Source organism: Moschus berezovskii, chromosome 2, assembly GCF_049115385.1.
Source record: "Moschus berezovskii isolate FMDL1 chromosome 2, NW_MosBer_1.0, whole genome shotgun sequence".
Classification (NCBI taxonomy): Eukaryota; Metazoa; Chordata; class Mammalia; order Artiodactyla; family Moschidae; genus Moschus; species Moschus berezovskii.
Window position 1 is genome coordinate 34,214,640 of NC_142461.1, and position 26,621 is coordinate 34,241,260.

Consider the following 26,621-nt stretch of genomic DNA (forward strand, 5'->3'; position numbering starts at 1 on the left):
GATGAACTGATAAACCTGATAGACATATATTAACATGGATAAAAAGGATAGAATTAAAAGGCAAGAAATTGAATGAAATTTGTGACAAAATATAGTTTTTAAAGGAAATTAGATACACTCATGTATAAAATAACTATATTCTTCAAAGATACTTGCAAATCTAAGGAAACATATGAAGGATATTTAAAGACTTCCATACAGGGTGGGAGGGAATGAGAGTAGGGATGGAACATGAAAGGAGAAAAGTAATAAAATCTACAAATAACTGTCTATTACATATTGAGAATTATGGTTAACTCAACTCTTTGTTTTTGAGGAAGAATAAGAGAAAGAACTGATGCTAAAGCTGAAACTCCAACACTTTGGCCTCCTCATGCAACGAGTTGACTCACTGGAAGAGTCTGATGCTCGGAGGGATTGGGGGTGGGAGGAGACAGGGACGACAGAGAATGAGATGGCTGGATGGCATCACCGACTCCATGGACATGAGTTTGAGTGAACTCCAGGAGTTGGTGATGGACAGGGAGGCCTGGCGTGCTGTGATTCATGGGGTCACAAAGAGTCGGACATGACTGAGTGACTGAACTGAACTGAACTGAATTGAAGAGAAAGAAGATCCCCTGGAGAAGGAAATGGCAACCTACTCCAGTATTCTTGCCTGGAAAATCCCATGGATAGAGGAGCCTGGCGGGCTACAGTCCATGGGGTCGCAAGAGTCGGACGCAACTTAGTGACTAAACCCCCACCAGCAAGAGAAAGAAGGGAGAGAGCAGAGGGATGGACAGAAGGGACCTAAGGAGGAAGGGGGAGGAGGAAAGACATAGAAGAGGGAGAAAGAGAAGCTAAAGCAGAAGCAACAGATCACATTCATTATTACAACGAAATTTTTATAAGGATAAATGGTTCCTAGTGCGGCATCGGAGAAGGCAATGGCAAGCCACTCCAGTACTCTTGCCTAGAAAATCCCATGGACGGAGGAGCATGGTGGGCTGCAGTCCGTGGGGTCGCTATGGGTCGGACACGACTGAGCGACTTCACTTTCACTTTTCACTTTCACACATTGGAGAAGGAAATGGCAACCCACTCCAGTGTTCTTGCCTGGAGAATCCCAGGGACGGGGGAGCCTGGTGGGCTTCCATCTGTGGGGTCACACAGAGTCGGACACGACTGAAGTGACTTAGCAGCAGCAGCAGCAGCAGCAGTGCGGCATAGAAAAAGGAAGAAATCAAACATTATGAAAGGCATAGTGAAAGGATAACAGAAGAGCAAAACTTCAAAGTAAACTGAGTCCATGAGAAGAGAAAAGGTAAAGTTGTCATTTACATCATAGAAGTGCCCATCTTTTTTCTCCAGCTCCATAAACAGCTACAGTACTCTTTACAAATCACACTCTGATGGCACCTACAGCATATTAAATGCGGGGCAGTTTAACTTAGAGTTTTCAACACTCCCAGTTTATGATTTGCACATTCATGACTATTGCTTCAATTTACTTTGTAAATAGAATCTTACCTGTCTCTTCATAGCTGAATCCCAGAATTTAGAATAGTACCTGGCAGATAACAGGCTTACGCTAAATATTTGTCAACTGAATGAATATAATTTCTACTTTTAGACAAACAAAGATACAGGAGGGAAAATAATAAAATTCTTGGCTAGAAGGCATGACCTGAAATGCATATAAATATTATGCCAAATGCATATTCATTATTCCACTTATCAAACTATTTCAAAACATTTATAAAGTACTGATTTTCATAATACCAATAATATGCTGTTATATTCCTTTTTAAATTTTTCTTTCTTTTTGTTGTAGACTGAATAGTAGGGGATGCTGCATGAATATGATTTTAAATAATTTTTGATATTCACTCCTTTTATATTACAAGTAAGATACTCTGAGATCAACCAGATTTGAGAAAATCATATGTGAATATTGTTAGAAATTCAATTTTAGATAAATATAACTGAGCATTATTATGTGTGCCAACAGGGCCGGCTCCCTCTCTAGGAGAGTATGCTATTTGCTCTGGATTGATTTGCACTTCTGTTGAACTGCAACTTCTCTTAAAGGATTATCCTATTAAGAAGTATCAGCTTCGCTGATTAAAGATAATTATCTATTCAGTTTTGTATACATAATCTACTAAAAAGAAGACAGATTCTTGTGCTACTTGACTTTGGGCTATGAAGTATGTGTAGACTACAGATTTCAACTGTGTTATTTTTAAATTTAGTAACCATCATATGCTACCACATTAAAATAGTAGATTCCTCTTAATAACATAACTGTGTACCCCTAGGAATATTTCAAAGGTAAGACTGTACTTTAATTCTTTATATAAATACATTTTTCTTGATTAATATATGTGTAAAAATAGTCATAGTTCATGATGACCTATGCAAACAAGCATGTGTTCTTTTTATAGTATTTGTAATCATACAGTCATAGTTAATACATGGAATATTTTATTGCCTAGGTGATATTAAGATATATCCAGTCATGAAATTAATTCCTCATACTTGTTACATACATACAAATCATTTTGAATTTCTTAAATGTGGTAACAATAACTTGGCATTAGCATAGTAATTGTTACATGAAAATAACTGCTATAAATGTATTTGAAAACTATTTCTTATATGACTACTGCAAAATTAATCCTCATTAAATATGATGACAGTAATTTAGAATTTGTAATTTTTTGGATATGAGCTATATTTAAATTGTTTGTATATAATTAGGCACATAAGCTCTGTAATGAACTTCCAAAGAGATAGTTTATGTACATAGGAAAACATTTCCAAGAATCTTGATCATCTAGGCCTAATATTTCTATGCAATTCAACTACAACAGAGAATTAAGCAAGGAGAAAATACTATATAAAACCGAGGATCTAACAATGTAAGTGTGACTTCTTTGTATCATCCAGGCAATTAAAACTATAATAGCTGACTGTATCTGAATAATGCTCTAATTTGTAAGATTAATAAGTTATTTTCTGCTCTGATTAAATCAGAATGGGGCAGATTTCTAATATCTCATAAAGCCCTATAAGAAGAATTTACTTGAGTTATTGATTTATTAAAATGTTGAAACTTACGCATGTTGTTTGCTAAAATTCCATTCCTTCAGAGAATGAACATGTTGCTAGGTTTGTAAGAATAAAAGTTTTATACTGCTGAGCAACACAGCTGTCATTTCAGTTTGAGGCTCAGTTTCTAAATAATCTTGATTTTTATATCAAATTGTATTTCCATTTTGGAACTAGGAAAAGTGGAGTGTTTTACTTACAGTTTCATATTTTATTTGTAAATGTTAAATAGTATAAAAGAGTATTTAAGTTTTTATTTTAAAATATTATTTTTATCCAAGAATACCATGCTCCAGTGAAGAGTGGACAAGGCAATACTCAGCTGTACAAAACTTAGGTTGGAAACATAACTGAAGAAGTCACTTAATCCAAATCTCATGTTTTTAGAAGATCAAGTTGAAGTCAACAGAGACTAAGTGTCCTGCTCAATTTCATATTACAAATCACATATGGACAACAATATTCTTTAGAGCCTTGCCTCGTGCTTAACTTCTGATGTATGGTATGTGAATTATTTCTATATGTTTCTTTCTACAAATTCAATCCAGACTCAGATAAGACATTTGATAGTATTGGAGACATGAAATAATCATTTCTAAAACTATGAAGACAGTTGCAAAAGTGGAGCCTTATAGTTCATACAATGATGTTGTTATTAGATTAAGTACACACCCTTTCAAACATAGTATCGGAAAGGAACAAGAGTTACATGTATTAATTCTATATTTTGAAAATGTCAGTAATTTCACTTATATTAAACCTTCACAATTGGTGTAATTCAAATGCACTTCAGTTTTCAGAATGTATGATCCATTATTAGGATGATAGTCTAAATACATAAAAATTAATATGGCATCGTCACCAAGTAATTGGGCTTCCCTTGTGGTTCAGCTGGTACAGAATACGCCTGCAATGTGGGGGACTTGAGTTCAATCCCTGGGATAGGAAGATCCCCTGGAGAAGGGAAAGGCTACCCACTCCTGTATTCTGGCTTGGAGAATTCCATGGACTCTATAGTCCATGGGGTCACAAAGAGTTGGACATGGTCAAGCGACTTTCACTTTCACCAACCAGTCAGAATGGACAACAGATCAAACAGAATAGGTTCATGGTCAACGGTCATAACATTTTTTACAACTGCAAATATTATTTCTGAATTAATATATCTTCAAACAATACACCTTTAATTAAAGTTTTCATGGCATCCCCATTATTATTAGCATGTCATCTTCTATACTTGCTGTCAGATGAATAAAAATGCTTCTAAAACATGGAATAGCATGACAAAAAACAAAGAGAAAGAACACTTTTTTTTTTTTTTACAGGTAAAGTATAAAACCAGTTCCTATGAATCTCCAGAATTTTTTCTTTACAATTTCCTAGAGCTAAGGATGAAATGAAATGGAATTCAGGGTCTCACAGAAATGTACAAATACGTATATTTGTTAATATACAAAATTAAAGCTCTCAAACTTCTTATAATGGGAGAAATGGAACCAAACCCATAGTTCTGTGCTAAGTAAAAAACAAACAAAAAAACACCTTGTCCAGTTCCTAGAGCATAGTATACTTCATTGCAAGTACTATTCACACATTTGTGTCTGCAAGGGAGATACATAATCTTATTTCTTTCAGTTCTTCCAATTCCTTTCTCCAGTGGCAGGGAAGCCCATATTTTACTCAAAAACAAAATGGATTTGCATACAAACAGGGGACAGAATAGCGGGGTTATAAATAACTGAGCAGAGTCTTCTGGTCTCCTTTTCTCTCTTGTATTTTATCCACTCTCCCTATTACTCTTTCCCAGGAAATTGAAGTAGAAAGGACTTGCTCATAGGAGGAGCTATTTAGCTTGTCTCTGCCTTATGCCTTAGAGATAACAGAAGTTAGCTTGCTTTACTCATTTCCTATTTCAGTTTCTAATCAGGCCAGGACTTAAATAAATAACAAAAAGTGCCAGCAAGGAATACACAGAAGAACTGTACAAAAAAAGATCTTCACGACCAATATAGTTACGATAACGTGATCACTGACCTAGAGCCAGACATCTTGGAATGTGAAGTCAAGTGGGCCTTAGAAAGCATCACTACGAACAAAGCTAGTGGAGGTGATGGAATTCCAGTTGAGCTATTTCAAGTCTTGAAAGATGATGCTGTGAAAGTGCTGCACTCAATATGCCAGCATATTTGGAAAACTCAGCAGTGGCCACAGGACTGGAAAATGTCAGTCTTCATTCCAATCCCAAAGAAAGGGAATGCCAAAGAATGCTCAAACTACCGCACAATTGCACTCATCTCACACGCTAGTAAAGTCATGCTTAAAATTCTCCAAGCCAGGCTTCAGCAGTATGTAAACCGTGAACTCCCAGATGTTCAAGTAGGTTTGAGAAAAGGCAGAGGCACCAGAGATCAAATTGCCAACATCCGCTGGATCATGGAGAAAGCAAGAGAGTTCCAGAAAAACATCTATTTCTGCTTCATTGACTATGCCAAAGCCTTTGACTGTGTGGATCACAATAAACTGTGGAATATTCTGAAAGAAATGGGAATCCCAGACCACCTGACCTGCCTCTTGAGAAACCTGTATGCAGGTCAGGAAGCAACAGTTAGAACTGGACATGGAACAACAGACTGGTTCCAAATAGGAAAAGGTGTACGTCAAGGTTGTATATTGTCACCTTGCTTATTTAACTTATATGCAGAGTATATCATGAGGAACGCTGGGCTAGAAGAAGCACAAGCTGGAATCAAGATTGCCGGGAGAAATATCAATAACCTCAGATATGCAGATGACACCACCCTTATGGAAGAAAGTGAAGAGGAACTCAAAAGCCTCTTGATGAAAGTGAAAGAGGAGAGTGAAAAGGTTGGTTTGAAGCTCAACATTCAGAAAACAAAGATCATGGCATCTGGTCCCATCACTTCATGGGAAATAGATGGAAAAGCAGTGGAAACAGTGTCAGACTTTGTTTTTTTGGGCTCCAAAATCACTGCAGATGCTGATTGTAGCCATGAAATTAAAAGACGCTTGCTCCTTGGAAGGAAAGTTATGACCAACCTTGATAGTATATTAAAAAGCAGAGACATTACTTTGCCAACCAAGGTCCGTCTAGTCAAGGCAATGGTTTTTCCCGTGGTCATGTATGGATGTGAGAGTTGGACTGTGAAGAAGGCTGATCGCCAAAGAATCGATGCTTTTGAACTGTGGTGTTGGAGAAGACTCTTGAGAGTCCCTTATACTGCAAGGAGATCCAACCAGTCCATCCTAAAGGAGATCAATCCTGGATGTTCATTGGAGGGACTGATGCTAAAGCTGAAACTGCAATACTTTGGCCACCTCATGCGACGAGTTGACTCACTGGAAAAGACTCTGATGCTGGGAAAGGTTGGGGGCGGGAGGAGAAGGGGATGACCGAGAATGAGATGGCTGGATGGCATCTGTGGACATGAGTTTGAGTGAACTCCGGGAGTTGGTGATGGACAGGGAGGCCTGGCGTGCTGTGATTCATGGGGTCGCGGAGAGTCGGACACGACTGAGCGACTGAACTGAACTGAACTGAACTGAACCCAGATTAGTCTGATAAGAATTTACCCTGAGGTGTGGAGCTGGAGTTTCAGTTCCCATTAGGAACATATTTAAGGTTCCCCATTGTTATAATTCACTTGTAATGTAGGAGAACAGGATTTGATCCCTGGGTCAGGAAGATCCCCTGGAGAAGGGAATGGCTACCCACTCCACTATCCTTGCTTGGAGAATTCCACCGACAGAGGAGCCTGGAGGGCTACAGTCCATCAGGTCGCAAAGTCCATCAGTCACCGAGTGACTAACTCTTTCACGTTTCTTTTTCACTTGTTATCAGTTCAGTCAGTTCAGTTCATTCCCTCAGTTGTGTCCGACTCTTTGCGAACCCATGAATCACAGCACGCCAGGCCTCCCTGTCCATCACCAACTCCCGAAATTCACTCAAACCCACCTCCATCGAGTCGGTGATGCCATCCAGCCATCTCATTCTCTGTCGTCCCCTTCTCCTCCTGCCCGCAATCCCTCCCAGCATCAGAGTCTTTTCCAGTGAGTCAATTCATTGCATGAGGTGGCCAAAGTATTGGAGCTTCAGCTTTAGCATCAGTCCTTCAAATGTACACCCAGGATTGATCTCCTTTAGAATGGACTGGTTGGATCTCCTTGCAGCTATAAGACACATCAAAAACCTGGCAGATAACACTAGGGAAATCTTCCTTTTTTTTTTTTTACTTTATCTCGTCTTTCTTTTCAGATACAACTAGTTGACAAATAGTGACAGGATGTTGTCTTAATCAGTTTTGAGTCAAACACTGTCAAGTGGTCATTAATTAGATTATTTCAATATTCATAGCAAATGAATTATTTCTCTGAACAGATGTCATATATCATCATGAAACTGAATACTATTATTACAGTGAGAAGCAGAATGATAAAAAGTCTAAATTCTAGTCTCTGGAAATAGACTTCTGAATTTGAATTCTGACTCCATATTTGATCAGATAGGTATCATTGGGTTTGTTGTTAACTTCATGTCCTAGTTTCCTCATCTGTAAAAAGGAGACAATAGTGAAGCAGAAGAGAAGGGGACAAGGCAGAACCTTTAAAAGAATGACAGCCTATGAACACAACATAAACTGATTAGAACCAAATAGGTCCAAGACAAGGCAAACAAGTTGGCTTCAATTAGGCTCGACTTGAGCTTCAGTATGTGCTCACTGTGGCTCAGCTGGTAAAAAAGCTGCCCACAATGCAGGAGACCTGGGTTCGATTCCTGGGTTGGGAAGATCCCCTGGAGAAGGGAAAGGCTACCCACTCCAGTATCCTAGCCTGGAGAATTCCACAGACTGTATAGTCCCTGAGGTCACAAAGAGTCAGACATGACTGAGTGACTTTCACTTTCACTTTTCACTTGAGCTTCAGTATGTGCTCACTGTAACACATCAGCAAGCTAAATGACACATTCATAGGAATTCATGACAGTCCCAAGTGTGTCAGTCTCTCAGTCATGTCTGGACTGTAGGGGTCCTCTAACCATGGAATTCTTTAGGCAAAAGTACGGGAGTGAGTTGCCATTTCCTTCTTCAGGTTGTTCCCTATCCAGGAATCCAACCCAGGTCTTCTGCATTATAGGCAGATTCTTTACCATCTGAGCTACCAGGGAAGCCCCAAGGCCAATCATCGAAAACCAAAAAGTGAGTGGCAGCCTAATTCCTGGAACACTCTGCCCCATCTCCAAAACTGTTGGAATAATCCTCCCATTCTTTACCCTATGCAATTACCCAGTCCATGAAAGCTAACCACACCACTTTCTGAGTTTGCACTCACCCTCAGCAATGACCCACACTCTTGTCTATGGAATGTGTTTCTCCCAAGGCCACTTTTGACTTCTGAGATGGCTCACATTCTGTCTGCGGAGAGTGTTTCCCTCTAAATAAATCTGTTACTGAGTCACAGTAATCCAAGTCTATGCCCCAACCAGAATGCTGAAGAAGCTGAAGTTGAAGAGTTCTATGAAGAAACATAAGACCTTCTAGAACACCAAAAAAAAAAAAAAAAGATGTTCTTTTCATGATAGGGGACTGGAATGCAAAAGTAGGGAGTCAAGAGATACCTGGAGTAACAGGCAACTTTGGCCTTGGAGTACAAAATGAAGTAGGGCAAAGGCTAACAGAGTTTTGCTAAGAGAATGCACTGCTCATAACAAACACCCTCTTCCAACAATACAAAAGATGACTCTACACATGAACATCACCAGATAGTCAATACCGAAATCAGACTGATTATATTCTTTGTAGCCAAAGATGAAGAAGCTCTATACAGTCAGCAAAAACAAGACCAGGAAGCTGACTGTGGCTCGGATCACGAACTCCTTACTGCCAAATTTAAACGTAAATTGAAGAAAGTAGGGAAAACCACTAGGCCATTTAGATATGACATAAATCAAATTCCTTATGATTATACAGTGGAAGTAACAAATAGATTCATGGGATTAGATCTGATAGACAGAGGCCCTGAAGAATGGCTGGAGGTTCATAACACTGCATAGGAGGCAGTGATCAAAACCATCCACAAGAAAAAGAAATACAAGAAGGCAAAGTGGTTGTCTGAGGAGGCCTTACAAAGAGCTGAGAAAAGAAGAGAAGTGAAAGGCAAAGGAGAAAAAGAAAGATATATCTATCTAAATTGGGTACCAAAGAATAGCAAGGAGAGATAAGAAAGTCTTCCTAAGTGATTAGTGCAAAGAAATAGAGGAAAACAATAAAATGGGAAAGATTAGAGATCTCTTCATGAAAATTAAGAGATAACAAGGGAACATTTCATGCAAAGGTGGGTACAGAAATTATATGGACCTAACAGAAGTAGGAGATATTAAGAAGAGGTGGCAAGAATAGACAGAAAAATGATCCAAAAAAGGTTTTAATGACCTGGACAAGGACAATGGCGTGGGTCACTCATGTAGAGTCAGATATCCTGGAGTGTGTAGTCAAGTGAGTTTTAAGAAGCATCACTATGAACAAACCTAGTTGAGGTGATGGAATCTAGCTACTTCAAATCCTAAAAGATGATACTGTTAAAATGCTGCACTCAATATGCAAGCAAATTTGGAAAAAGGAGTAGTGGCCACAGGATAGGAAAAGATCAGTTTTCATCCCAAAAAAGGTCATTGCCAAAGAACGTTCAAACTACCACGCAACCACACTCATTTCACATGATAGCAAGGTAGTGCTCAAAATTCTTCAAGCAAGGCTTTAACAGTACGTGAACCGAGAACTTCCAGGTGCACGAGATGGATTTAGAAAAGGCAGGGGAACCAGAGATCAAATTGTCAACACCACTGAATCATAGAAAAAGCAAGTCCAGAAAAACATCTACTTCTGGTTCATGACTACAATAATGTGCCTGTGTCAACACAACAAACTGTGTTCTTAAGAGATGGAAATAACAGACCACCTTACCTGCCTCCTGAGAAATCTGTTTGCAGGTCAAGAAGCAACAGTTAGAGCCAGACATGGAACAAAGGACTAGTTTAAAATTGGGAAAGGAGTACACCACAGCTTTATATTGTCCCCCTGCTTATTTCACTTATAAGTAGAGTACATCATGTGAAATGCCACGTTGGATGATTCACAAGTTGGAATCAAGATTGCTCGGAGAAATATCAGCAGCCTCAGATATGCAGATGATACACCCTAATAGTATAGAGTGAAGAGGAACTAAAGATCCTCTTGATGAAGGTGAAAGAGGAGAGTGAAAAAGCTGGTTTAAAACTGAACATTCAAGAAATTAAGATTATAGTATTTGGTCCCATCACTTCATGGCAAATAGATGGGGAAACAATGGAAACAGTGACAGACTATTTTTTGGGGGGGGCTCTAAAATCACTGCAGATGGTGACTGCAGCCATGAAATTAAAAGATACTTGCTCCTAGGAAGAAAAGTTATGACAAACCTAGACAGCGTATTTAAAAGCAGAGACATCTCTTTGCCAACAAAGTTTGATATAGTCAAAGCTATGGTTATTCCTGTAGTCATGTATGGATGTGAGAGCTGGACCATAAAGAAGGCTGAGCAGCAAAGAATTGATGCTTTTAAACTGTTGGAAAAGACTCTTAAAGGAATTCAATCCTGAATATTCATTGGAAAGACTGATGCTGAAGCTCCAATACTTGGGCCACCTGATGCAAAAAGCCAATTCATTGGGAAAGACTCTCATGCTGGGAAAGATTGAGGGCAGAGGAAGAGGGGGTTACAGAGGATGAGATAATTGGATGGCATCATCGACTCAATAGATAAGAGTTTAAGCAAACTCGAGGAGTTAGTGGTGGACAGGGATGCCTGGTATGCTGCAGTCCATGGGGTTGCAAAGAATCGGACATCACTGACTGAGCAACACAACCGAGTAAAATCTTGCTCTGCTTGCTGCGAGATAAGTCAATGAATCCGAGATGAGGTACTGGGATCAGGAACAGACCTTATTTGTGAGCCTGCTGACAGAGAAGTTGGCAGGCTAGACCCTCAAAATAACCACCTTGCTGGGGCCTGGAAGTCAGATTCTTTTATGGATCAGAGATGGGTAGGATACAAAGTAAGCAGACCATTGAATTCTTACAAATATCTCCTAAAATGACAAGCCTGAAGTAGTGGGGTGTGTTAATTTCACATCTTCCTTACAGTCATTACATGGGCGGTGTGAAATGGAATATCTCCTGTCATATCAACAAACAAAGATGCCACATCTATCTGTGATCCCAGACTCCCCAAATGTGAATTTTTGGTCACAAAATGTGCTGGGTGCTATGCCATTTGCCACACAGAGAATCACAGGTGTTCACAGGTGGACGGAGTCAGGTTACCTCCCTGAGGCAGGCCATTATGTACGTTTATAGTAATAAAAAGGGTTAAAGTCACAGAAGCAGATGCAGTGTAAATTTAAAAGTAACTCTTCCAGGTTATAAATCCACTTCTTTCCTATCACTTTGTCTTTCACTGAATCTTTCTGCAATGACAAATCAAGAATCTGAGCTTCATTAGGTCCTGAAACTATGTGTGTGATCTTAGCTGGAAAACCATGGGTTTGGGCTGAGTTCAAGCCCTAGCACATGGATTAAAGTCCAAATCTGAGGTGAATGACTTCAGTAGTAACAACCTCATTAAGTTGTGGTAAAGAATAAACAAGATTTCTATGTGAGCTGACTCAGATGGTTCCATTGGTAAAGGGACTAGACCCAGAAGTGTGGACTGATGCCTCACTATTGAAGTAATAACATTCTGAGCCCTCTCCCTGGGTCAAGTTTTCTGTGAAGAGCCAGACAATAAATATTTGAGCCTTCACAAGCCATATAGTTTCCACTGTGAAAATTCAACTCTGCTGTTGTAGTATAAAAGCAGCCTTAGATAATGCGTAAATTAATGGGTATGGTTGCATACCATTAAGATTACAGATAAATACAGGTCAAGCTGGCCTATAGGAAGTACTTTGTCAAGCCCTGTTCTATGTACTATCCTTTTGAATTGCAAGGTTTTACCATCCTGATTGATGGTAAAACTATTCCTAGGCTATCGTGATCCTCAGGGATTTTTCTTGTTAACTCTTCAGACAGATTTTTCTAAGGCTTTAGGCTGTCATGTACTGATCATACTCAGCTAAAGATTGGAAGGGATCGTTTGCAAATCTCCAGAGCTCCCTCTTTGTGTTGCTGTCTCCTGTCCTGTCCTCTGCCTGCAAACTCTAGCTGCCTTGGCTTCACTGGACTGCTCATTTCATCTCCCTAACTCTGGAAGTTTGCTGAGCTTCCTCAAGGTTTTTGTTCATTTCTGAGATGCAATCTAGAGATTTCCTCCAGACAGTATTCTGGGCAGCCATAGAGCTCACCTTATTTACCCACTTCTCAGTACTGTCTTCCACTGCCCAATATTCAATTTCTGAAAACCATTGTTGCATAAATTTTGTCTGTGTTTTCCTTCATTTTAGGTAGGAGGGTAAACCTGGTCCCTGTTTGACTGGAAGTGGAAGGCGTGATAGGTTTTTAACATTCCAGAGACAAGGAAATTAAGACTCAGAAATGTTCAGAAATTTCACCAAGATCATTCAGCTAGTTAGTAGTAGAGACAGAATTCAAAACCAGGGCTTCTAAATTCTGAGTTATACTAACTTAGGTGCTCCATTATACTACACTGCTTCCAACAGAAGGGATTAACCACAACCTGTCTTTTAAATATGCTGCTCCTGCTGCTAAATTGCTGTAGTCATGTCTGACTCTCTGTGACACTGTGGACTGTAACCCGCCAGGCTTCTCTGTCCATGGGATTCTCCAGGCTAGAGTACTGGAGTGTGTTGCCATTTCCTCCACCAGTGGATCTTCCTGACCCAGGGATTGAACCCATGTCTCCTGCATTGCACACAGTTTACCACTGAGCCACTGAGGAAGCCTGTCTTTTAAATATAATACAAACCAGTGAACTGAAGCCTTCACTAACAGAAACTAAAAAACCAAAAATGAAGATTATCTTATTATTTTTTGAACAATTTTAGAAGGGTCTGATACTTGTCATATTTTATAATGGGGTCATTATTTTTTCTTATAGTTTAGTATCTCTATTGTCATTCTGCTTGTGGGAAATATCTAGGATTATCTCCAAATGGTGGGAAACCTTGCCCGTTTTAATGGTCTAAGACTGATAAGCTTTCTATTGGAAAGTTTCCATCTGGCTCACGCTTCAGCTTCTGCATTTTCTAAGGATGTGACTTCTTTGCAAATGTATTGGAATTACCTCTTACAAAGGAGTGAAAAATAGTTCTAAACTACATAAACATGATGAAATGAAAGCTGTGGGAAAGTGTATGTATAAATTCACACAGTTCATTTTGGTTACTTTCACTGCAAAATTCCATTTAACATTTTTCTGAAATAGTAATAAATTTTTGAATGGTAAAACATATGGCATTTGTGTATGCCAAGTGCGAGATATTTAGATAGTGAATATTTGTATGTGTAGCACTGTACTACCAGGAGGTTCTCTGTTTAATGAGAAAGAACACTTATCCTTTTACAAATACATGAATGATAAATATATACTGATACATGTATATATCTATAAACATAGGTAATCTGTATTTGTTGAAAGCAGTGTATTTGCAAATAAAACATTATGCAAATAATACTATACCACATGCAGCTCCTCTTTTAAACGTGTGAGAAGCTGATTTCTTACAGCAACAGTAAAGCTAAGCCCTAGATGATGATTTCCACTTCTTTAAATCTTTTGATTTTAATTATATATGCATATATAATGTTAAATATAGTTTTACTAGTTAAATATAGCTTGCTAGTTAATCATTTAAATTATTTTTTAATATTAGAGGAAAACAAGACTATATCGGGACTTCCTCGTTATAGAATGCAATTAACCATGAAACAAATTAGAATATAGTAAGACAATTATCTCTTCTATTATTTACATGAAAAAACTTAGTTCAGAAAGATCAAATAACTTGTTTAAAATCTAAAAGGTGAGGAAGAGCTAAGGGTCTAAATCTTAGTCTACATTCCTTTTCCATACACATTGGTTTGAAATATTTTTATCAAAGATAATATTTCAAAAATTGATATACCATATTTTGTTGTTTAGTTTCTAAGTTGTGTCTGATTCTTTGAACCCCATGGACTGTAGCCTGCTGGGCTCCTCTGATCATGGGTTTTTCCAGGTAAGAATACTTATGTAGATTGCCATTTCCTTCTCCAAGGGAGGAAGTCCCTGATACACCATGAGAAATCTCAATTTTAAAACAGATAAAGTACTATTTCATTAGTATATAATTTACTTTTATAAATTTAAAATAAAAATATTTATTTATGAGATAAATAATTAATGAAGACATTGTAATAAATATTTGAAATTAAATGTTATGAACCACAGTTTCAGTCTTTAATGATCTCTACTCAAATATCATGTGTATCCTGTGATGGATTTGCAGTGAAGAAATCCCTTATTATAAAGACAAGCCATTGTGTATGAAGACAGCTCTGTTTAAGCAACACACCTCAAAATTTCAAGATGCCCTTCAATTAAAATGATCTAGAGACATGAAATATGATGAGAAATTTTTTGGTTCTGTGTTTATATTAAATTTCTCAAACAGAATACTATCAATACTTCCCCATATGTTATATGATATTATGATGATACTGCATGTGTATTATCAATGACCTTTCCTCAGGTCCAAGGAGGTAAGCTTGCCTTGGCTTGCCACTGGGAATAAATAAAAGTATGTCAAATGAATGTGTATTCTGAGCTTATTACGTTATATTTGATATTATTTTCATAGTCCAAATATCCTCATGACATCTTTTTATACTTTTAAAATCATCTTTTCCTGAATAAATGCAGATGAGAAGAGATCTACATGTTCCTGTCCTTATTTCAATTTTGTTTTGCTTTTGACTTCACTTTTCTTTACTCTGTTGAAATGAACATAATTTCTGGTATTTAACTTTGTGATTTTCATCTCTCTGTTCAGATTCTCATTAGACCTTGTCTTTGCTCTTCCAAGTTCCATCAACCCTTGATATATTTCATACTTTTAAAATGATGAGTGACTTAAGATTTCTTCTCCACTAAATCACACATTTCTCATTATTCAATGAGAAAAAGACATTAATTTCTCAAACACATAGAATTAAAATTAATTATATCATGTTCCTTGAAGAAATGGTCAAAGGAATGGAAAGGTCAGGTTGAAATTATATTTCTTCAAACTGATGAAGTGTTTTCATTAATAGGGTCCTGGGTTTACACTCTTTATTTTTTATGTTTCTCATTGTTCCATCCTTTGTTTTGACAGTTTTCTTAATATTAGTGTACTATTGAGTATATAGCAGGAATGGAGAGAAAAAATAGATATGTTGTACCAGGGGCTTCAAGACTTGCATGACAGTAAGATAGAACTGACATTTATTTAAAGTAAGGTTTGCCTGAGAATGTATAGAAAAGAAATTTGGGGATGGATGACAAGGACAGTAAAAGGCAGTAAAAACATATTTTAAAATTATGACAGTAAAATATATTAGTTGTACAGTATTAGTATTCGTTGTACTAGTATTTGTCGTACAGCTTTTCAAAACATCTATTATTCTACTATTAGAAAGTACAGCCAAGAGATCCTGAGGGAAGATGGTGGAGGAATAGGATGGGGAGATCACTTTCTCCCCCACAAATTCATCAAAAGAACATTTGAACGCTGAGTAAATTCCACAAAACAACTTCTGAATGCTTACAGAGGACATCAGGCACCCAGAAAAGCAGCCCATTGTCTTCGAAAGGAGGTAGGAAAAAACATAAAGATAAAAAGAGAGACAAAAGAGGTAGGGATGGAACTCCGTTCCGGGAGGGGAGGCTTTAAAAAGAAAGAAGTTTCCAAACACCAGGAAATACTCTCACTGGCGAGTCTGTGGCAAGCCTTGGAACCTCAGAGGGCAACATAACCAGGAGGAAAAAGAAATAAATAATTAAAACCCACAGATTATGTGCCCAACGGTAACTCCCAGCAGAGAAACAGCACAGACGCCCGCATCCACCATTAGCAAGCAGGGGCTGGGCAGGGAGGAAGGGCTGCAGTGCTTAGAGTGAGGACCGGGCCTGAATGCCGCGAGGGCAATTTGAGAGAGCTAACTGGAGATAGCAAAGCAGACTGTGGGATAGTTACCTCGTGAAAAGGTGAAAAGCCCTAACCTAAGACTCTGCCAGACCTGCTCACAGAACAAAGGACTGAACAGAGCTAGCAAGCTGCGGACAGGCCCACTCCCCCTCCCCAGCTGAGACAGGCAGGGGAGGGCAGTCAGAGCTGGAAGGGGGCAATCATGGCCCCAGAGAGGCATCTGATACCAAACTGGAAGCAGGCTTGGTTCCAGTTGCTAACCAAGACTTCTTGGGTTTCTGGCCGGTCAACATCCGCCTGAGAAGGTGTACCAGCTGTACACCCAGAAAATGGAGTGTCAGGGATTGGGAAGGCGGTAAGTTGCAGCGACTGCGCTTGCCAAACACTTGGTCACCTGAGCTGCTCAAACCAGGGAAGAGCACAAAATGCAGGCCCAACCAAGTCTGCGCCATAGTGGAGTAACCGAGTACCTGAACCTGAGCGGCTTAGACCTGGGAAGTGCATGCAACCCAGTGCCAGCCTCAGACAGTTCCCAGCAGAGCAACCTAGAGCCTGTGCAGTATAGACTGGGACAGCACACAGGCTGTGAACTGGGGCAAACCCAGTGTGGCCGAGACACTGCGAGCACTCCCCACAGATGCCAGTGATATTTGTCTCCAGCGTTCCTCCCTCCCCACAGCACGACTGAACAAGTGAGCCCTAAAAAGTGTCCACCATCGCCCCCTAGTGTCAGGGCAGAAATTAGACACTGAAGAGACCAGCAAACAGAAGAAGCTAAAATAGATGGAACCACCTTGAAAGTGATAGATGGAGAAGTCTTGAGGCTACTGCAAGAATAAGACTGAAAACCAGAGGTAGAGGCTTAAGTCTGGATCCTGAGAACACCAGAGAACTCCTGACTCCACGGAACATTAATTGATAGGAGTGCATTAAACGCCTCCATACCTACACTAAAACCAAGCACCACCCAAGGATCAACTAGTTCCAGAACAAGACATACCATGCAAATTCTCCAGCAACACAGGAAAATAGTCCTGAGCGTCAATATACAAGCTGCCCAAAGCCACTCCAAACCCACTGACATACCATAACACATACTGGACACTTCATTGCACTCCAGAGAGAAGAAATTCAGCTCCATCCACCAGAACACCGACACAAGCTTCCCTAACCAGGGAACCTTGCCAAACCACCCATCCAACCTCACCCATAGCAAGGAAACTCCACAATAAAGAGAACTCCACAAACTGCCAGAAGACAGAAAGGCCACCCCAAACACAGCAAAATAAGCAAGATGAAGAGGCAGAGAAATACCCGGCAGGTAAAGGAACAGGAAAAATGTCCACCACCAACCCAAACAAAAGAGGAAAAGATAGGGAACCTACCTGATAAAGAATTCTGAATAATGATAGTGAAAATGATCCAAAATCTTGAAAACAAATTGGAGTTACAGATAAATAACCTGGAGACAAGGATCGAGGAGATGCAAGAAAGGTTTAATAAAGATCTTGAAGAAATAAAAAAGAGTCAATATACAATGAATAATGCAATAGATGAGATCAACTCTGGAGGGAATCAACAGTAGAATAACGGAGGCAGAAGATAGAATGAGTTAGAAGACAGAATGGTAGAAATAAATGAAACAGAGAGGAAAAAAGAAAAATGAAAATAAAAGAAATGAGGACAATCTCAGAGACCGCTGGGACAATGTTAAACGCCCCAACATCCGAATCATAGGAGTCCCAGAAGAAGAAGACAAAAACAAAGACCATGAGAAAATACTTGAGGAGATAATAGTTGAAAATTTCCCTAAAATGGGGAATGAAATAATCACCCAAGTCCAAGAAACCCAGAGAGTCCCAAACAGGATAAACCGAAGGCAAAATACCCCAAGACACATAGTAATCAAATTAACAAAGAACAAATATTAAAAGCAGCAAGGGAAAATCAACAAATAACACAAAAGGGGATCCCTATAAGGATAACAGCTGATCTTTCAATAGAAACTCTTCAGGCCAGGAGGGAATGGCAGGGCATACTTCAAGTGTTGAAAGAAAATAACCTACAGCCCAGATTACTGTACCCAGCAAGGATCTCATTCAAATATGAAGGAGAAATCAAAAGCTTTACAGACAAGCAAAAGCTGAGAGAATTCAGCATCACCAAACCAGCTCTCCAACAAATGCTAAAAGACCTTCTCTAGACAGGAAACACAGAATGAGTGTATACACTCGAACCCAAAACAATAAAGTAAATGGCAACGGGATCATACTTATCAATAATTATCTTAAATGTAAATGGATTAAATGCCCCAACCAAAAGACAAAGGCTGGCTGAATGGATACAAAAAGAAGACCCCTATACATGTTGTCTACAAGAGACCCACCTCAAAACAAGGGACACATAGAGACTGAAAGTGAAGGGCTGGAAAAAGATATTCCATGCAGATAGAGACAAAAGAAAGCAGGAGTAGCAATACTCATATTAGATAAAATAGACTTTAAAACAAAGGCTGTGAAAAGAGACAACGAAGGACAATACATAATGATCAAAGATCAATCCAAGAAGAAGATATAACAATTATAAATACATATACACCCAACATAGGAGCACTGAAATATGTGAGACAAGTGCTACCAAGTGTGAAAGGAGAAATTAACAATAACACAATAATAGTGGGAGACTTTAATACCCCACTCACACCTATGGATAGATCAACTAAACAGAAAATTAACAGGGAAACACAAACGTTAAATGATACAATAGACCAGTTAGACCTAATAGATATCTATAGGACATTTCACCCCAAAACAATGAATTTCACCTTCTTCTCAAGTGCACATGGAACCTTCTCCAGGATAGATCACATCCTGGGCCATAAACCTACCCTTGGTAAATTCAAGAATATTGAAATCATTCCAAGCATCTTTTCTGACCACAATGCAGTAAGACTAGATCTCAATTACAGGAGAAGAACTATTAAAAATTCCAACATATGGAGGCTGAACAACAGGCTGCTGAATAACCAACAAATCATAGAAGAAATCAAAATATGCATAGAAACGAATGAAAATGAAAACACAACCCAAAACCTCTGGGACACTGTAAAAGCAGTGCTTAGGGGAAGGTTCATAGCAATACAGGCACATTTCAAGAAACAAGAAAAGAGTCAACTAAATAACCTAACTCTACACCTAAAGCAACTAGAAAAGGAAGAAATGAAGAACCTCAGGGTTAGTAGAAGGAAAGAAATCTTAAAAATTAGGGCAGAAATAAATGCAAAAGAAACAAAAGAGACCATAGCAAAAATCAACAAAGCCAAAAGCTGGTTCTTTGAGAGGGTAAATAAAATGGACAAACCACTAGCCAGACTGATCAAGAAACAAAGGGATAAAAACCAAATCAATAAAATTAGAAATGAAAATGGAGAGATCACAACAGACAACACAGAAATACAAAGGTTCATAAGAGACTACTATCAGCAATTGAATGCCAATAAAATGGACAACTTGGAAGAAATGGACAAATTCTTAGAAAAGTACAACTTTCCAAAACTGAACCAGGAAGAATTATAAAATCTTAACAGACCCATCACAAGCACGGAAATTGAAACTGTAATCAGAAATCTTCCAGCAAACAAAAGCCCAGGTCCAGACGGCTTCACAGCTAGATTCTACCAAAAATTTAGAGAAGAGCTGACAACTGTCCTACTCAAACTCTTCCAGAAAATTGCAGAGGAAGGTAAACTTCCAAACTCATTCTATGAGGCCACCATCACCCTAATACCTAAACCTGACAAAGATGCGACAAAAAAAGAGAACTACAGGCCAATTTCACTGAAGAACATAAATGCAAAAATCCTTAACAAAATTCTAGCAATCAGAATCCAACAACACATTAAAAAGATCATACATCATGACCAAGGGGGCTTTATCCCAGGGATGCAAGGATTCTTCAATATTCACATATCAGTCAATGTAATACACCACATTAACAAAATGAAAAATAAAAATCATATGTTTATCTCAATAGATGCAGAAAAAGCCTTTGACAAAATTCAACATTCATTTATGATAAAAACCCTTCGGAAGGCGGGAATAGAAGGAATATTCCTTAACATAATAAAAGCTATATGTGACAAAACCACAGCAAACATTATCCGCAATGGTGAAAAATTAAAAGCATTTCCCCTAAAGTCAGGAACAAGACAAGGGTGCCCACTCGCACCACTACTATTCAACATGGTTTTGGAAGTTTTGACCACAGCAAACAGAGCAGAAAAAGACATAAAAGGAAACCAAACTGGAAAAGAAAAAGTAAAACTCTGCAGATGACATGATCCTCTACACAGAAAACCCTAAAGACTCTACCAGAAAATTACTAGAGCTAATCAATGAATATAGTAAAGTTGCAGGATATAAAATCAACACACAGAAACCCCTTTCATTCCTATACACTAATAATGAGAAAATAGGGAAATTAAAGAAACAATTCCATTCACCATTGCAATGAAAAGAATAAAATACTTGGAAATATATCTACCTAAAGAAACAAAAGACCTATATATAGAAAACTATAAAACACTGGTGAAAGAAATCAGAGAGGACACTAAAAGATGGAGAAATATACCGTGTTCATAGATTGGAAGAATATTGTGAAAATGAATATATTACCCAAAGTAATTTATAGGTTCAATGCAATCCCTATCTAGCTACCAACAGTATTCTTCATAGAGCTAGAACAAATAATTTCACAATTTGTATGGAAATAAAAAAAACCTCGAATAGCCAAAGCAATCCTGAGAAAGAAGAATAGAACTGGGGGAATCAACCTGCCAGACTTCAGGCTCTACTACAAAGCCACAGTCATCAAGACAGTATGGTACTGGCATAAAGACAGAAATATAGATCAATGGAACAAAATAGAAAGCCCAGAGATCAATCCACCCACCTATGGACAACTTATCTTTGACAAAGGAGGCAAGAATATTCAACAGAGAAAAGATAATCTCTTTAACAAGTGGTGCTGGGGAAACTGGTCAACCACTTGTTAAAGAACAAAACTAGAACACTCCCTAACACCATACACAAAAATATACTCAAAATGGATTAAAGATCTAAACGTAAGAACAGAAACTATAAAGCTCCTAGAGGAGAACATAAGCAAAACACTCTCCGACATAAATCACACACAGCAGGATCCTTCATGACCCACCTCCCAGAATATTGGAAATAAAAGCAAAAATAAACAAATGGGACCTAATTAAAATTAAAAGCTTCTTCACAACAAAGGAAACTATAAGCAAGGTGAAAAGACAGCCTTCAGAATGGGATAAAATAATAGCAAATGAAGCAACTGACAAAGGATTAATCTCAAAATATACAAGCAACCCCTGCAGCTAAATTCCAGAAAAATAAATGACCCAATCAAAAAATGGGACAAAGAACTAAACAGACATTTCTCCAAAGAAGACATACAGATGGCTAACAAACACATGAAAAGATGCTCAACATCACTCATTATCAGAGAAATGCAAACCAAAACCACAATGAGGTACCATTTCATGCCAGACAGAATGGCTGCTATCCAAAAGTCTACAAGCAATAAATGCTGGAGAGGGTGTGGAGAAAAGGGAACCCTCTTACACTGTTGGTGGGAATGCAAACTAGTACAGCCACTATGGAGAACAGTGTGAAGATCCCTTAAAAAACTGGAAATAGAACTGCCATACGACCCAGCAGTTGCACTCCTGGGCATACACACTGAGGAAACCAGAATTGAAAGAGACACATGTACTCCAATGTTCATCGCAGAACTGTTTATAATAGCCAGGACATGGAAGCAACCTAGATGTCCATCTGCAGACAAATGGATGAGAAAGCTGTGGTACATACACAACGGAGTATTACTCAGCAATTAAAAAGAATACATTTGAATCAGTTCTAATGAGGTGGATGAAACTGGAGCCTATTATACAGAGTGAAGTAAGCCAGAAAGAAAAACACCAATACAGTATACTAATGCATCACCTCATGGGAAATAGATGGGGAAACAGTGGAAACAGTGTCAGACTTTATTTTTGGGGGCTCCAAAATCACTGCAGATGCTGACTGCAGCCATGAAATTAAAAGACGCTTACTCCTTGGAAGGAAAGTTATGACCAACCTAGATAGCATTTAAAAAGCAGAGACATTACTTTGCCAACATAGGTCTGTCTAGTCAAGGCTATGGTTTTTCCAGTGGTCATGTATGGATGTGAGAGTTGGACTGTGAAGAAAACTGATCACCGAAGAATTGATGCTTTTGAACTGTGGTGTTGGAGAAGACTCTTGAGAGTCCCTTGGACTGCAAGGAGATCCAACCAGTCCATTCTAAAGGAGATCAATCCTGGGTGTTCATTGGAAGGACTGATGCTAAAGCTGAAACTCCAATACTTTGGCCACCTCATGCGAAGAGTTGACTCACCGGAAAAGACTCTGATGCTGGGAAAGATTGGGGGCGGGAGGAGAAGGGGACAACAGAGAGTGAGATGGCTGGATGGCATCACCGACTCGATGGACGTGAGTTTGAGTGAACTCCGGGAGTTGGTGATGGACAGGGAGGCCTGGCGTGCTGTGATTCATGGGGTCGCAGAGAGTCAGACACGACTGAGCTACTGAACTGAACTGAACTGAACTGAATGCATATTTATGGAATTTAGAAATATGAAAATGATAACCCTGTATACTGGATAGCAAAAGAGACACAGATGTATAGAACAGTCTTTTAGACTCTATGGGAGAGGGCGAGTGTGGGATGATTTGGGAGAATGACATTGAAACACATATTATCGTATGTGAAACAAATCGCCAGTCCAAGTTCGATGCATGATACAGGATTCTCGGGGCTTGTGTACTGGGATGAACCAGAGGGATGGGATGGGGAGGGAGGTGGGAGGGGGTTTCAAGATGGGGAACACATGTACACCCTGGGCAGATTCATGTCAATGTATGGCAAAACCAATACAATAATGTAAAGCAAAAATAATAATAATATAAAAAAACAATAAATAAAAAAGAAAATAAAAAGGAAAGTACAGTCAAAAGCAAACTTCAAAATTTCAGAATTCAAAACTTAAGGACCTTAATAATTGGATGCCATTTCAAGATAATAAACAGGATTTATTGATGTGAAAATGTTTATAAAAAACAAGTTAAAACTCCTTTAGATTTATGACATCAATGTATATTCTATATATATATCATAAAGTATAAATTATAATACTAATGAGCCTTCACATTAAAAAATTAAATTCTCATAGTTAGGGTCTTTTACCCTGTACAGTGTTTTCTGTTTCAATTCTAGCAGAGCATAAAAGTCTTAATGTCAAGAACATTACTAAAATATTTTAAAGGAAGTCATTGTTATTAGTGTGGCTCATATACCAGTCTGCAATGGGAACACATCTTAAGGTTTGTTAAGAAGAAAAACTTACTGAATTCTGAATTTCAGATATGTGATGGCAATATCATGAAACCAGTTCCATGGAACACACAATTATCTTATGGCTCTAGAATTGCTGAGAATATTCATACTTTCTGGAGTATTTTTAAATAGAATATTATTTCCATTATATATGTTCAATCTCTATTTCTTCATCTAAAATCACTATCTCTACCACTTTGAGTGATTTCCAATAAATAACAAAAGTTTTAACATCTCAAAACTTAAAAAAGTTTATAACATGTATTATAATAGCAAAGGTAAGCTATATCAATCAATAACAGATATACATTACTTAGCACAGGATATCATTAAAGATAGAGTTGTAATTATAATTTTAACATTTTAAACGTACAAGTAGAATCATTGTGTGATTGTTAGCATCAGTTGCTACACTATTGATCATCAGCAAGGATAAAATATTTTCTTCTTGATAACATTCATCTTATTGAAGAAAAATGCTAAACATGATAATATATTATACTTATTACCAGTTAAAACAATTATTTTTGGACATAATTGCAGCAAAATGAATATATATTTAAATTTAACTGTAAAATCTAGAGAATATGAGGTATTATGAACTTACTATAGATTAAAATATTCTGTAAAATGTTTTAATTTTACTCTTGTCAAAGTTCTGTTCTTCCCTACTTTTAGCCATTTGCCTTCAAAAAACTTGATTTACTTGCGTTGGATGGTGATTCCAAGGCATGCATACTCCAAATTTTGCATGATGCTACTAGGAACTTGAGTAATCTAAATGAGCACACACTTACCTTCTCTATTATCCTTTTCTTTACGCATGTGATAAATGCAATGTTTTCATTATATATATGTGATATGATATATGATGATTATAACAGTGTAATATATTTTAGTATAATATTAAGAACAGAAATTTATACAGAAGGAAATGCAAAAAATTAAAATGGCAATAGAAAATACTTTCGGACAAATATTAAAGTTGTTAACTTGGTCAAAATGTTAAACAAAATAGATCCTACCTGATGAATCAAAGGTCACCTCATTGCCTGGGCTTGGACCTACATCAATGGACACCATGGGTAAGAGCTTCCGAAAATCCCACAGCTTTATAACTCCACAGGCATCACAGGATGCTATCATGTGACCCTTTAAAGTATTAAAAAAGAAGTTTTATATATATACACACACACACGATACTTCTCTGAAAATATATATAGAAACTCATACCAAAAGAAAAGATTTTCTATTACCATTTTATTAAATCCACAAGAATACATTCCTCTAAAAAGTATTCATTATACCTTTGTCTTTGACATAAAAGCATTATAAAATGAAAATTTATATACATAAAATCCTTTATCAAATTTTGGAAGATGATTCTCAGGAAATCATTTTGATGATTTTAATTATATTAGAAGATGTAATAAAACAGAACTACACACATGCAAATGCATGCAATTTGTCTATATATACCCATATCTCATATATGATATGTGATTTATGTATAAAAACTACATATACATGTAAAAAAATTGCACTAAATGCACACTCCCTTCACATGCTTGTAACTAGTTAGTACTGACAATTTATATCTCAGAGTAAAAATACAGAGGTAGGAAACCGACTGGACAGGAAAGAATAATTTTTATCATAGTGGGTAGATCAGTGGAACCATGTAAAATTGATGGCAAGGAAGCTGTGCCTATTGTGGTCTGTTAGACAAAATTATTAGAAATAATTTTTTAATGCCTAGTCAAAAATCATTCCTTCATTATTTCTTTCTAGCTATTCTAAAATGTTAAATAACTGGATCAATACATAATTTCTCTCATTATTTTGAGCTAGCTCACATACTTATTCCTCATTTACTCCTTGATTTTTACCCTTTCTGTAAAAAATGTTCATACTGTATTAGAATCCAATGGAGTGTTTCCCTATACATTCCAGTAATGTAACAAATGCCATTAATTTAAAAATTCTGTAACTGTTATCACTCACAATGCAATATAAGAATCTTTTACACTCAATCTAATAAATGGAATATTTAATCCTTTTTGTGACCTAAAAAGAACACAAGGAACCTGGAATGTTTTCAAATATGTAAACATGTAAGAATTGTGATGAATCAATGAATTTAATTTTTAGAAAAGAACAGTTATCAGGATTACATAGAATATTAAATGTTAAAAATTATAAAGAACTCTTTCCAGAGATAAGGGCTTTTAAACGCCTTTTAGAAGTCAAAGAATGGAATTTTTTTTCAACTCTGAGTACAGAATAAATTTTAATCAGAATTTAATTTGGAGAAACTTCTTCTCAAAGTCAGGTTATAGACTTCATGACCTTTTCTTCTCTAGATTTATAAAGTTTTAGAAACTATACTAAATATAAAAAATAATTTAAATGGTTTTAGTATTTTCATATTTCATTTTTACTGCTGTCAATACATTTATAATATTTTGATAAAATTAAAACAATAGTCAATACTTATTAAGGGTTTTTAATGAACTAAATGCTGTGCTAAATAATTTATTGATGAAAATAAATTCGTTATTTTAAACAATTTTGAAGAACATCATTTAGCCAAATTTTTCCATTTCCCAAGGAACTTAAAATTCATGACAAAATATGCATTATGAAAAAACAGAATAACTTGTAAAGTGGTACAAGTTTGCATTCAGATTTGATAACCAGGAGACAGTAACTACACTTTCAGTTAGAAGAGAGGTAATGTAGTGCCTATCAGAGTGCCTGGAGCATAGAAAAATTAAAAAAAAAAATTAACTCAATAGATGACAAATGCCTCATGGGTGTTCACCCAGAAATTTTAAAGTACTTTCACACTGTTGGTGAGGTTCTTGAGGCCAAGAATCTTGGA

General features: G+C 37.5%; 1 protein-coding gene across 2 annotated transcripts in view; it reads right to left on the reverse strand.

The window, feature by feature from the left end:
- Positions 1-26,621, reverse strand: part of SPAG16 (sperm associated antigen 16) — a 1,112,034-nt gene that overhangs the window by 289,704 nt on the left and 795,709 nt on the right. For both annotated transcript variants that reach the window (XM_055398454.2, XM_088842002.1), the window contains exon 15: positions 24,763-24,889. In XM_055398454.2, coding sequence (XP_055254429.2) covers positions 24,763-24,889 — 127 coding nt within the window. The remainder of the gene's footprint in view (positions 1-24,762; positions 24,890-26,621) is intronic.